General features: G+C 39.4%; 2 protein-coding genes across 2 annotated transcripts; one reads left to right on the forward strand and one right to left on the reverse strand.

Moving 5' to 3' along the window:
- Window positions 1-1,449: 1,449 nt before the first annotated feature.
- Window positions 1,450-5,521, reverse strand: ndufab1b (NADH:ubiquinone oxidoreductase subunit AB1b). The gene is made up of 5 exons (XM_037792052.1): window positions 5,307-5,521; window positions 3,427-3,546; window positions 3,126-3,213; window positions 1,831-1,946; window positions 1,450-1,721 (listed from the first exon to the last, which is right to left on the reverse strand). Exons 1-4 carry the CDS (start codon window positions 5,472-5,474, stop codon window positions 1,855-1,857), a joined length of 468 nt encoding a protein of 155 aa, XP_037647980.1. The 5' UTR covers window positions 5,475-5,521; the 3' UTR covers window positions 1,450-1,721; window positions 1,831-1,854.
- A 1,706-nt stretch (window positions 5,522-7,227) lies between these two features.
- Window positions 7,228-11,003, forward strand: dctn5 (dynactin 5). Its single transcript, XM_037792051.1, has 6 exons — window positions 7,228-7,483; window positions 7,648-7,716; window positions 8,075-8,193; window positions 8,717-8,828; window positions 9,754-9,856; window positions 9,946-11,003. Exons 1-6 carry the CDS (start codon window positions 7,436-7,438, stop codon window positions 10,041-10,043), a joined length of 549 nt encoding a protein of 182 aa, XP_037647979.1. The 5' UTR covers window positions 7,228-7,435; the 3' UTR covers window positions 10,044-11,003.
- The last annotated feature ends 1,118 nt before the right edge of the window (window positions 11,004-12,121 follow it).

Below are 12,121 nucleotides of genomic sequence, written 5' to 3' on the forward strand. Positions count from 1 at the left end.
AGTAAAATTACAGAAATATTATCAGCAAAATATGCTTAAATATCAAATTAAAAGTACTGGTTCTGCTGAAAATTGCCCGCATGACTGATATATTATTATTGTTAGGGCTCTCAATTGATTAAAATATGTCATCGTGATTAATCGCATGATTGTCCATAGTTAATCGCAATTAATCACACTTTTTATCTGTTCAAAATGTACCTTAAAGGGAAATTTATCAAGTATTTAATACTCTTATCAACATGGAAGTGGGCAAATATGCTGCTTTATGGAAATATATGTGTATATTTAATATTGGAAATCAATTAACAACACTAAACAATGACGGATATTGTCCAGAAACCCTCACAGGTACTGCATTTAGCATAAGAAATATGCTCAAATCATAACATGGCAAACTGCAGCCCAACAGGCAACAACAGCTGTCAGTGTGCTGACTTGACTATGACTTGCACCAAACTGCATGTGATTATCATGAAGTGAGCATGTCTGTACTCGTGGGTACCCATAGAACCCATTTTCATTCACATATCTTGAGGTCAGAGGTCAAGGGACACCTTTGAAAATGGCCATGCCAGTTTTTCCTCGCCAAAATTTAGAAAGTTTGAAGCGTTATTTGGCCTCCTTCATGACAAGCTACTATGGCATAGTTAGTATACTATATTATACTATACTAGTATAGTACCAATGTATTCCTTAGGTTTTCTAGTTTCATATGATGCCATCTATATCTTCAATCTAGTTTTAAATCTGAGCCCGCGACAACCTGAAATCAGTGATGTTTAAACAAATTTGCATTATAATGTTAACAGCCCTAATTATTATATATTACATGATTAATTTGTTAACACTGATACAAGTTTTGTCCAGTGGTTCCCCACCTGAGAGTTCACAAGCCAAAAAGATTGTGAACCACTGCTTTAATTTGAGTGTTTTTTCTTTATTATGATTATTTATCTGAAAAGTGACTGGTAACTACAGCTGTCATAAATATAGTGGTGTACAATATTTCCCTCTACAATGAAGTAGAAACCATAAAGTACCTTAAAGCTGTACTTAAGTATAGTACTTTAGTAAATGTAGTTGTTTTTCCATCCAGTTTAGACACATTAAGTTTATTTGTACAGTTTTGGAACAAAAATGATCAGTTAAAAAGCTAAATTTTACTACATCACTGTCTCCAAACTAGACTAATGTCTCATTAGCACAAAAAAAGCTCCATTTAACAGTCGTAACATGAATGTTGGAAGGATTATATGTTCTTTTGTGGATTTAGAAAATATCGTGACCTTCAGACTGAGACTCGCTTGTTTAAACTCTACTATACGACTCTTGTCTCAAAACCACATCTTTATTTCTGAACTTGGCATTCTGATATTAAGTTTAACTCAACGACATGACGATGCTCCTCCTGTCATATGGGAATGAATGTCACAGCAGACACACAGCTCTATACAGGATGTGTATTTATTGATCTATTCATGAGAAATTATACATTGGAACCACATTGTGGAGCTGGAAGAGAAAAAAAAATCAAAACTGTGATAGACTTTTTAAATGTTCTGTTCATCTTCCGAGCTCCGAAAGAACACGTTCATTTAAATACATTGAAACACGAGACACGGCAGCTTTGACGTCAACGGTGCCGTACTGGACAGAAGAGCTGACGGTGAGGAAGTGGGAAATGTACTTCCTGTGCGGTCACGCTGGGGTCAACCTCTCTGGAAGAAATATACAATACTGATGAGTGACTACACAGGAAACAACAGAATGTACGTGTGAGATTGAGATGGTGAAGAGGCAGAAAACAGGGCTGACGGAGAGACTTACCTCTGTAGTGAACTATAGAGAACATTATTCATAAACGTCCTTCTTGTCTGCGATGTACTGTACAATATCACCAGGACTCATCAACTTCTCTGCTTCTCCGTCAGGGATCTCAAAGCCTGTAGAAGAAACACAGAGAACACAAAAGGTCATATATAAACGCAGGCTCACGTTTTCATGCCACCGTAAACATGCTTGCTATGGTCCAATGAAAGCCATGCATCTCAATTTGGTGATTTTTAATTTTTCATATCAATTTAAGGATTAAGTGAGTCTTTATGGGTTGAGAAAAGTCTCACAGGGCTGAGACTAACGAGTATTTCCATTATCGATTAATCTGCAGATCCTTTTCACAATGAATTGTTTGGTCAATAAAATGTAAATAATCCTCAATGTACTTTCTCAAGAGTCCTTTTTGACATCATCAGATGTAGAGCTGCAGCGATTAATCCATTAGTTGTCAACTATTAAATTAATCGCCAACTTTTTTGATCATCGGTTTGAGTAATGTCTTAAGAAGAAAAAAGAAAAAATTGTCTGAGTCCAGCTTCTTAAATGTGAATATGTTCTGGTTTCTTTACTCCTCTATGACAGTAAACTGAATATATTTTAGTAGTGGACAAAACAAGACATTTGAGGACTTCATCTCGGGCTTTTAAAGACACTGATCGATATGTTTCACCATTTTCTGATATTTTAGAGACCAAAAAACTAATCGTGAAAATAATCAACAATAAAAATAATCGTTAGTTGCGCCCCTAATCAGATGACTTGTTTGGTCCAACCAACAGCCCAAAATCTAAAAGATATTCAGATTCCAATGATATAAAACACCAGCAAATCCTCACATTTGAGAAGCTGCAACCACAGATTGTTTGGCACTTTTGCTTAAAAAATGTCTTAAACAATTTATCACTTAACAGAATAGTTACAGATTCATTATTCTGTTGATCGACTAATCGATTAATCAACTAATCGTTGCAGCGCTATTCTCACACTACTTAATTAACCATTCAAAGCATTTATCTGAAAAATGCATCGTCTTTTGTTTTTAGATTTGTGGTTTTCACAAAACAGTGACTATGTGGTAAATTTGCTTGTGGAGGAAGAAAAAAAGGCAGAGACTAAAAATAAAGGAAAACTGTACTGAATGCATGAAATCAGTGATTCAATAGGCTGCACAGCCACTCTCTCTCACAGCGGGAAACTCGCTTCACAGGTGTGCAGACGGACCGTTTCACTTCACAGTATACTGTGCAGCCCTGACTGACTAGCAGCTACACGGCTCGCTGACTCACCAAACTCATCCTCCATGGCCATGATGATCTCCACCTGGTCCAAACTGTCCAGACCCAGGTCTTTCATGAAGTGGGAGGTTGCCTGCAGCTGTGGAGCAGACAGTAACGCAGACATTAGAAATGTAGTTTTAGCCTGGTTCTTATTCACATTTTGAAACACAAACATGATCACATGTAACCTGTTAAGCAACAGACACAACGCATCAATTGTTCACAATGTATTCATTGTTTTATCCGTCAGTGAGCAGAGTGCAGGCCTGATAGTTTCTTAGCTAGTTGGCGCTCTCTTTCTCTCTCTCACCTTCTCAGGGTTGATCTTGTCGTAGAGCTTGAGGACGTACATGACGCGTTCTTTGATGGTTACTAGGGTGAGGGGGGGCAGGTCCCCATACTGTCGGCACAACACGCCAACTGAGGGGATCTGAGGAGGAAGAGGAGCAGGGGTTGATGAGGTGGGCGGAGGTCATGGAAATGCACAGAGGTTAAAGAAATGGTGATCAGAAAAAAAGATACCAATGACATTTATTAAGCTCCCTTCCCATCGGTGGGTCAAAATCTTATGAGCACCAAATGTCAGCAGGCTGTAGCTCAAGAGTGCATGTTAAGCACAGTGCTAATCCTCTATTCATGCATAAATCGCAACCAGGTTACACTACAGTACTACTCTCTTTCCTGGGTTATGCAGACAGGAACAGGAAGTACGCCTTACAAGCAAAGCTGAACACATTACTCCAGTACATACATCACTTTATTAGCCATTAGTGCAATACAAAACACACTTAAAAATGTATATTTATAGTCTGGCTTTACACTCGAATACATTTTTTAACCTACTCAACAGCAGTCATGTCTTGACCTCTCAGATTATGAGGTGTTTTTCTACTGTACTGAAACAAGAGATGCAGATCTAGTGAGGGTGATTTTTGTTAATTTGGTCTTGGTCTCTCTGTGAAACAAAGACAGCTCTGTGATATATTTGATAGAGCGGTAGTCAGGAAGGCCAGACAGATATCTGTAGACGCTTCACATCCACTAAACTCTGAGTATAGGCTGCTCCCGTCTGGCCGTCGATTTAGGGTCCCGACAGCGAGCCGGATCATATATAAGAGGTCTTTTATTCCCCATGCCATACAGGTACTGAATGCAAAATGACTGCACTAGTGAAGACCTAACGTATTTTGAAAGGTGTAACTTATCCCCATCTGTTGCTGCTGTTTCCTGCCCATTTGCACAATTGTACATTTGTAGTTGTATGTTTTGTAACAGTGCAGCGTGTTTTGCAGACAGTATGTTTTTAAAGTTTGAATTTTATGTCATGTTTGAATTTATCTTTTATGTACTAGAGAAGCCAAAGACAGATTTCCACTAAGGTGGACAATAAAGTCAAAGTAAAGTAAAGTAAACTACCTGATGACCTGAGATCAGTCACAACTATGTCCACAATCCAAAGCAAACTGAAAACTTTACCATTTTCCAAAGCTCATAATAAATTACTGTGTGTGTGTGTCTGTGGAGATTATGACTCTCTCTGGGTGGGTATTTTTATTTTAAATTCTTCTCCATTTAATGAAATGAGCTATATAATTGTCTTCCTTCTAAATGTTTTAACAGACCAAGTAATACACAGCTTGCATAACACAGATCCACTTGTAACTTGACATCTTTATTGTGGGCAACATGCCATTAAAGTGTCATTCAATAAGTCAGCATGCTTCACACACACACACACACACACACACACACACACACACACACACACACACACACACACACACACACACATAACAACATCATACACAACACAAAAACACAGTTTAATGTGGCAAACCACCATCAGCTATTGCTCTGCTAGAATGTAGTGTCAGAAGGTTTCAGTGTGAGCATCCACATGTCTGTAGACTGAAGGTGAGACGAGGGCAACAACACAGATGTTAACTTAGCTAACTGGCTAACCAGCACAACATGGCTGTGGAGTAATCAGAATATAACGTTAACAAGGTTTAATGGACTTCAGGTTCAATATCACACCATGAGGTTTTCATTCATGGTAAAATAAACATCCTGCATGCCATCATGAGCTCTCTGTTGTCTCTGAGAGGCAGACAGGTTTGAAAGGCGTCACTAGGTCACAGCAGCAGCAGCGCGCTGCTAGCAGGCCGAAGACGGTTCAATGTTACTCACCCGGCTCTGACCGAGCCACCGCGTCCTCCGGCTGTCTGCGGCCGAGGAGAAGGAGAAGGAGACGGGTCGGTGGAGGGCGGCTCTGACAGCCAGGCTACCGGAGGAGGAGAGCCGCAGCGAGGGCCGGGCCAGCGAGCGGACACACTGCTGCAGGACACGGGCAGCCATGACGGAGAGAAGTGACGGGAGCACCCAGCATGCAACACGAGAAGATGTTACAGGATCAGGGGCTCCGTCTGTACGCATGCGCACAACTCAAACTGTGTGATTCAGCTAAGGGAAGACCAATCAATAACAGAATCACATTACAGGATTAGTTGTTTAAAAGGACTGCTTGTTACCCTTCAGAAATGCTTGTTAACAGCGACACCTGTGGCTGTTAAGTCAACAGAAGTCAGCGTCGGGTTCGTGCTTGTGCTCGCTCTAAATAGACATGAATGTGCATCACTTAAAACAGTGAGGCGACACACGTCAGCTAAAACCACACTATCACTCTATATTTCACCTGCTTGGCAGTAATGTTAGCTGACCAGACGAAGGTCTCTCCATGAATCACTGCTGATCCTAGTGTTGGCTTTTGGCTGCAGCAGGAAAAGCGGGTCGGTGCCGGGGCTGAAGCAGGAAGAGAAACGTTATTGTCTCCCGACTGCGCTCGCAGGGAGACACCGGCACCCGGTCGGAGACGATAATGTTTCTTGCTGCGGAGCCCCGTCACTTCACAAGACACGGAAAACCTCTGTTGGTCTGGAGGAGCTGCAGCAGTTATTTCTGCACAAACGTCCACTCTGACGTGAATACGTCCACTGTATTCACTAGATATTCACTAGATATTCTCAGAGTTAAACTAACTCTTCTGCAGTGTGGAGTGAGTGCGCGTTCACGTCTAGAGGTGGAGCGAGACAACAAGAACGTGCGGTGTGTGTGAGTGTAGGCAAGCAGGCAGAGGAGCAGAGACACGGGCCACACGCGAGTGCGCATATGCGAGCGCGCATGGGATCCCGACCCGGTACATTTATACATGTAAAAAGTTATAAACAGTCCCTTTAATAATTACCTTTCAAATTACCTGACGAAGCAGAATAATTCAACACTTCACATGCATTTATAACTTTTATACAACACACCTCAAATATAACAAATACCAAGTGAACTGTATCATTTGTTTGGCTTAAAGGGATTGTTTGTTACTTCTTACACGTATAAAGCAATCCGGGTCGGTATCCCATGCACGCTCGCATGTGCCTACGCTGTTCAGACAAGACTCCAACACAAACTACACAGAAGCACCAAAATCGCAAAGTTATATCTAGTGAAGCCCGTCTTGCAAAACAGTGTTGGCCGCGGTCGGAGGATGCAGGGGAGACCGTAGCTTTGGTCTCCAGAGCCGGAGTCTCTGCTGTACTCTGCTCCTCTGCCTACTTGGCTTCACTCAGCTCGCTCCACCTCACTTGCATGCGCGCACACTACACACTGCAGAAGACTTCGTAGCTCTCAGAATATCTAGTAAATGTACAGTGGACGTTTGTGCTGAAATAACTGCTGCAGCTCCTCCAGACCAACAGAGGTTTTCCGCGTCTTGTGAAGTGACGGAGCTCCGCAAAGAGTTACGTTATCGTCTCCGACCGGGTGCCGGTGTCTCCCTCCGGCTGCGGTCGGAGACGATAACGTGTCTCTTCCGGGGCTGAGGCAGGAAAAGCCAACACTAGGATCAGCAGTGATTCATGGAGAGACCTTCATCTGGTCAGCTAACATTACTGCCGAGCAGGTGAAATATAGAGTGATATTGTGGTTTTAGCTGACGTGTGTCGCCTCACTGTTTTGAGCGATGCCCGTTCATGTCTATTTAGAGCGAGCACAAGAGCGAGCCCGACGCTGACTTTTGTTGACTTAACGGCCACAGGTGTCGCTGTTAACAAGCATTTCTGAAAGTTACAAACAGTCCCTTTAAGGAAATCCATCGATGATTTGGCACTCAACTCATATTGTCTGAAATCCTTTCATAGTCGGCAGCAGAGGGAGCTGACAGCAGAGCAACACAGACACATAGCTGCTAGCTTACTGTGACTGAATTACCCCAGCTGGCTTAAATATTGCACCATATATACATTATATTATATGTATTACTAGCCATGGAGTTATCTGAAATACTGTACAACAAGGCGGAGTACATTGAGACGGTAAGGTGTTGATTTTAAGCCGTTGTTAGCTAACTAGTCGTTAGCTGTGTGGCTAACTGTAACGTTAGCTGGGCTGTTGGGCGTTGGATGTTGGATGTTGGATGACTGAAATCATTGTTTGTGCTCAGTTTAGAGACTAAACCATTTCTGTCGTTGTGATTCAGGCTTCTGGCAACAAAGTGAGCAGGCAGTCAGTGCTGTGTGGAAGTCAAAACATCGTACTCAATGGAAAAGTAAGACAAATACAAAGACACACCTGCCTGACAGTGGATCATATACAGCTGTCTGTTGTTATCATCACTGTACTCTGTCAGGCTCATAGAGCTTGGATTCTGTTTATATCATGTTCTTCATAGCTTATATTGTATATTGGTAGAATTTAAATTTTTTATTCTAACGTTTTTATCTTTTCTTTTGTTATTATACTGCTTATTTGCACCAACAAAACCAAATCAAATACCTCTTACACCTGGCAATACACACGATTCTGATTCTGATTGTGTGTGTGTGTGTGTGTGTGTGTGTGTGTGTGTGTGTGTGTGTGTGTGTGTGTGTGTGTGTGTGTGTGTGTGTGTGATTTCTCCCCTCCAGACTATTGTCATGAATGACTGCATCATCAGAGGAGACCTGGCTAATGTCAGGGTGGGCAGACACTGTGTGGTGAAGAGCCGGAGCGTCATTCGACCACCTTTCAAAAAATTCAGCAAAGGGTAAAGCATCCCTTTTCTAATAGCAAATTGTAGTAGCAGATATTGTGTCAGTCAGTTTTTCAATTATTATAGACAAATTGTTTCAGCTGGTATCTTTATGCCAGAAAAAATCAAAAGGAAACTGAAAACCTTACCATTTTCCAAAGCTCATAATTAGTTACTGTGTGTGTCTGTGGAGATTGTTACTCTCTCTGGGTGGGTATTTTTATTCTATATTCTTCTCCATTTGTCTCCATTTAATGAAATTAGCTATATAATTGTCTTGTCTTCCTTCTAAATGTTTTAACAGACCAAGTAATACACGACTTGCATAACACAGATCCACTTGTAGACATCTTTATTGTGGGCAACATGCCATTAAAGTTTCATTCAATAAGTTAGCATGCTTCACACACACACACACACACACTCAGAAAATAATAGATTTATTTCGGGTCCTTCATTTCTGGTTGCTTTATGCCCATTAAGCAAACACATGAAAACTTAATTTCGTTCTGCTCCCACACTCCATCTCTCCCTCCAGAGTGGCGTTCTTCCCGCTGCACATCGGAGACCACGTCTTCATCGAGGAGGACTGTGTGGTCAACGCAGCACAGATTGGTTCCTACGTCCACATTGGCAAGAACTGTGTCATAGTGAGTGGAATTAAAGCACAGACATACAGACAAAGCTCTGCCCCAGTGAGAGAGGACATACAACAGGAGCAGTGTCTCCTCTTGCCTGTGGTGAAAAAGTCACATGGTAGTCATGTTCAGATGAACTGAATGCAGCAGCAAACTGCAGGCAAGCTGCTTTGAGCAGGCACAGACCTGGTATGTAATATGAAAGGAAGACATATAATACATTTTCTTAATGTTATTGAAGTTGAGCAACAGGAGCAGGGTACAATCAATTATAAATTAATATAGTTATATGATTGATTCTGGTTTCCAAAAGAGATGATTATTTTCAGTATAAGACTATATCTATGCATATATATATATACACATATATATATATATATGTGTATGTATATATATACATACACATATATATATATATATATATGTGTATATATATGTGTGTATATATATATATATATATATATATACATATATATATGTATATGTATATATATATGTTGTAAGAAATTCATAGTATAGTATGTCGGAAAAAAAAGTCATGGTATAGTATGTCGAAAAAATTAAAAAAATCCTAGTATAGTATGTCGAAAAAGTAAAAAGGTCACAGTATAGTATGTCTAAATTTTTTTTAAAAAGTCATAGTATAGTATGTCGAAAAAAAAAAAATCATAGTATAGTATGTCAAAAAAAAGTCATAATATAGTATGTCGAAAAAAAGCCATAGTATAGTACATTGAAAAAATTAAAAAGTCATAGTCTAGTATGTCAAGACTCCAACTCAGCCCAGTTCTTCTTTACACAACAAGGATGCATTGCTTACTGCTTTCTTGTTCTGAACAGCCGCCATTCATTGTTTATCATGTTGTAATAAGCAGAATGAAGGAAAACACTTGGAGTCATTTGAAGCATTTGACACAGTTTGTTGTTTTGTGTGCAGGGTCGTCGCTGTGTGCTGAAGGACTGTTGCAAGATCTTAGACAACACCGTGCTCCCTCCTGAGACCGTAGTGCCGCCTTTTACCGTCTTCTCTGGATGCCCAGGTCAGCTACACCACACGAATATACACCTGACCTCTCCACTTTCTGTTTATCTCTCACATCTTACCTGTGTTTGTCTTTCTCTCTCACAGGTCTATTTTCAGGAGAGCTCCCAGAGTGCACGCAGGACCTGATGATTGATGTAACAAAAAGTTACTATCAGAAGTTTCTGCCTCTCAGCCAGATCTGAGTCCTGCCTGAGAACCGTCAGCCGGATCCACACCCTTTCCAGCCAGTTCCACGTCCGGGTTGGGGCCTCTCATCAGAAATGGACACTGAGAGCTCACCCTCTATCTTTCACCTCACAGAGGCCCTGTGTTTCTCTGCCCCAGGACAAACATTTGGTCTTATTAAGAACCTATATGATTCTATTTTATGAGTAATTGCTTATGTTTGCAGCTCCAAATTGCAGTGAGTCTTGAAAAGTCTTTACTAAATTGCACACAGCACGCTCATGTTTACTAACCCAGCCAGTCTGAGATGCCTTCAAAGGGCACAAATAAAAAAAAAACAGGCACTAGGTTTTAGATATTTTTTATTTCCAATGAAGTATGTTTATGCAGTCTGATGACTTGAGAAACTCAAGGACCTCTGTGTGGCTGCCGATAATCACAATCTTCGCTCTCTGACAGCAGCTGTAGGTGAAGATGAGGAAGTGGAGGAGCTATGAAAGGAAGCAGGTGAAGGGTGGAGGTATATGAACACATCTTGTTATATACCGTATGACACCCATGGACCAAAACAATTGCAACAACAGTTGTGATTGAGGATGTTGGCTGTACATGTGCATTATTCATGTCCACATATAATTTGGGAAAAAGAGGCGTACACTCAAATCAGCAGTTTGTGAAAAAGGTATTATGTTGTTTTAGTCTCTGTTATTTTATTTCTACCGTTGCAGAACTTGTTTGCTTCCTCCACTGGCTTACGTAATTTGTCATAAAAATTATTTAACTGTGGATTTTTTCATTGTTTCAAACTATCATCTGCAATGTTAATTTGTTTGAATATGTTGATATGTGCAGGACAGCCTCACCTGCTTTGCCTTCGTCATTTTCTGTGAGCATACAATAACCAGAACCAACATCTAAAATTGTGCCGCAATTAAATAAATATAAATGCTTGAAAATGTGGACTCTGCAATACAAAACTATCTACTTTTTCCTCCAATAATTGGGCAAGTTGTTCTGTCTCTGACTCCATAATATCAGCTCCTGAACATTTATCTTCAGTTAAACTGATTTCACTGTATGCTATGGGAAGAAAAAAGTCATGGTATAGTATGTCGAATAAAAAACAAACAAATCTCATAGTATAGTATGTAGAAAAAAAACAGTCATAGTATAGTATGTCGAAACAAAATCATAGTATAGTATGTCGGGAAAACAAATCATAGTATAGTATGTCTAAAAAATAAAAAAACTCATAGTATAATATGTCCAAAAAATAAAAGAAAGTCATAGTGACGTATGTCGAAAAAAAGTCATACTATAGTATGTCGAAAAAATATAAACGTTATAGTATAGTATTTCGAAAAAAAAGTCATAGTATAGGATGTCAGAAAAATAAAAAAAGTCATGGTATAGTATGTTGAAACAAAATCCTAGTATAGTATGTTGGAAAAAAAAGTCATAGTATAGTATGTTGAAAAAATAAAAAAGTCATAGTATATAGTATGTCAAAAAGAAAGTCATACTATAGTATGTCGAAAAAATAAAAAAAGTCATAGTATAGTATGTCGAAAAGATATAAAATGTCATAGTATAGTATGATGAATGACTGTATATACATATACAGTATGTATACATATACTGTATATGTATATATATACATACATACATACATACATACATATACATCGAAAAAAATCTGAATATTACGTTGAAAAAAATCTAGTATTGTAGGACTAAAAGGGTACAAAAAAAGTCAGATATACGTTTCACTTTTTTTGATATACTATACTAGACTTTTTTCGACATACTATACTATAACCTTTTTAGGACTTATTTTTTCAACATAATATACCATGACTTTTTAAACCTTTTTCATCATACTATAGTTTTTTTTTATTTTTTTCGAAATACTATACAAGACTTGTTTCGACATAATATACTACGACTTTAACTTACCATTAAAAATGAATGAATCGGCTTTAAAGATGTTTTATGAGGAAATAAATGCATTCAACACATTACCTCAAGGATACACACTATGTTTTGGTAAGAAAAATAAGGGTAAATGACCTGTTGACCATTCGTCAAGTCCGCT

Source organism: Sebastes umbrosus, chromosome 14, assembly GCF_015220745.1.
Source record: "Sebastes umbrosus isolate fSebUmb1 chromosome 14, fSebUmb1.pri, whole genome shotgun sequence".
In the NCBI taxonomy this organism is placed as follows: Eukaryota; Metazoa; Chordata; class Actinopteri; order Perciformes; family Sebastidae; genus Sebastes; species Sebastes umbrosus.

What these genes read in the sequence shown, in the direction of transcription:
- ndufab1b (XM_037792052.1), bottom strand. Translation starts at nt 5,474, where the DNA reads ATGGCTGCCCGTGTCCTGCAGCAGTGTGTCCGCTCGCTGGCCCGGCCC. An exon ending in GGTGGCTCGGTCAGAGCCGG is followed by an intron (nt 3,547 to 5,306) that starts GTGAGTAACATT and finishes CTTCCTCCTCAG; the next exon opens with ATCCCCTCAGTTGGCGTGTT. An exon ending in GGCCATGGAGGATGAGTTTG is followed by an intron (nt 1,947 to 3,125) that starts GTGAGTCAGCGA and finishes TTTCTTCTACAG; the next exon opens with GCTTTGAGATCCCTGACGGA.
- dctn5 (XM_037792051.1), top strand. Translation starts at nt 7,436, where the DNA reads ATGGAGTTATCTGAAATACTGTACAACAAGGCGGAGTACATTGAGACG. An exon ending in AGGCGGAGTACATTGAGACG is followed by an intron (nt 7,484 to 7,647) that starts GTAAGGTGTTGA and finishes GTTGTGATTCAG; the next exon opens with GCTTCTGGCAACAAAGTGAG. An exon ending in TTCAAAAAATTCAGCAAAGG is followed by an intron (nt 8,194 to 8,716) that starts GTAAAGCATCCC and finishes CTCTCCCTCCAG; the next exon opens with AGTGGCGTTCTTCCCGCTGC.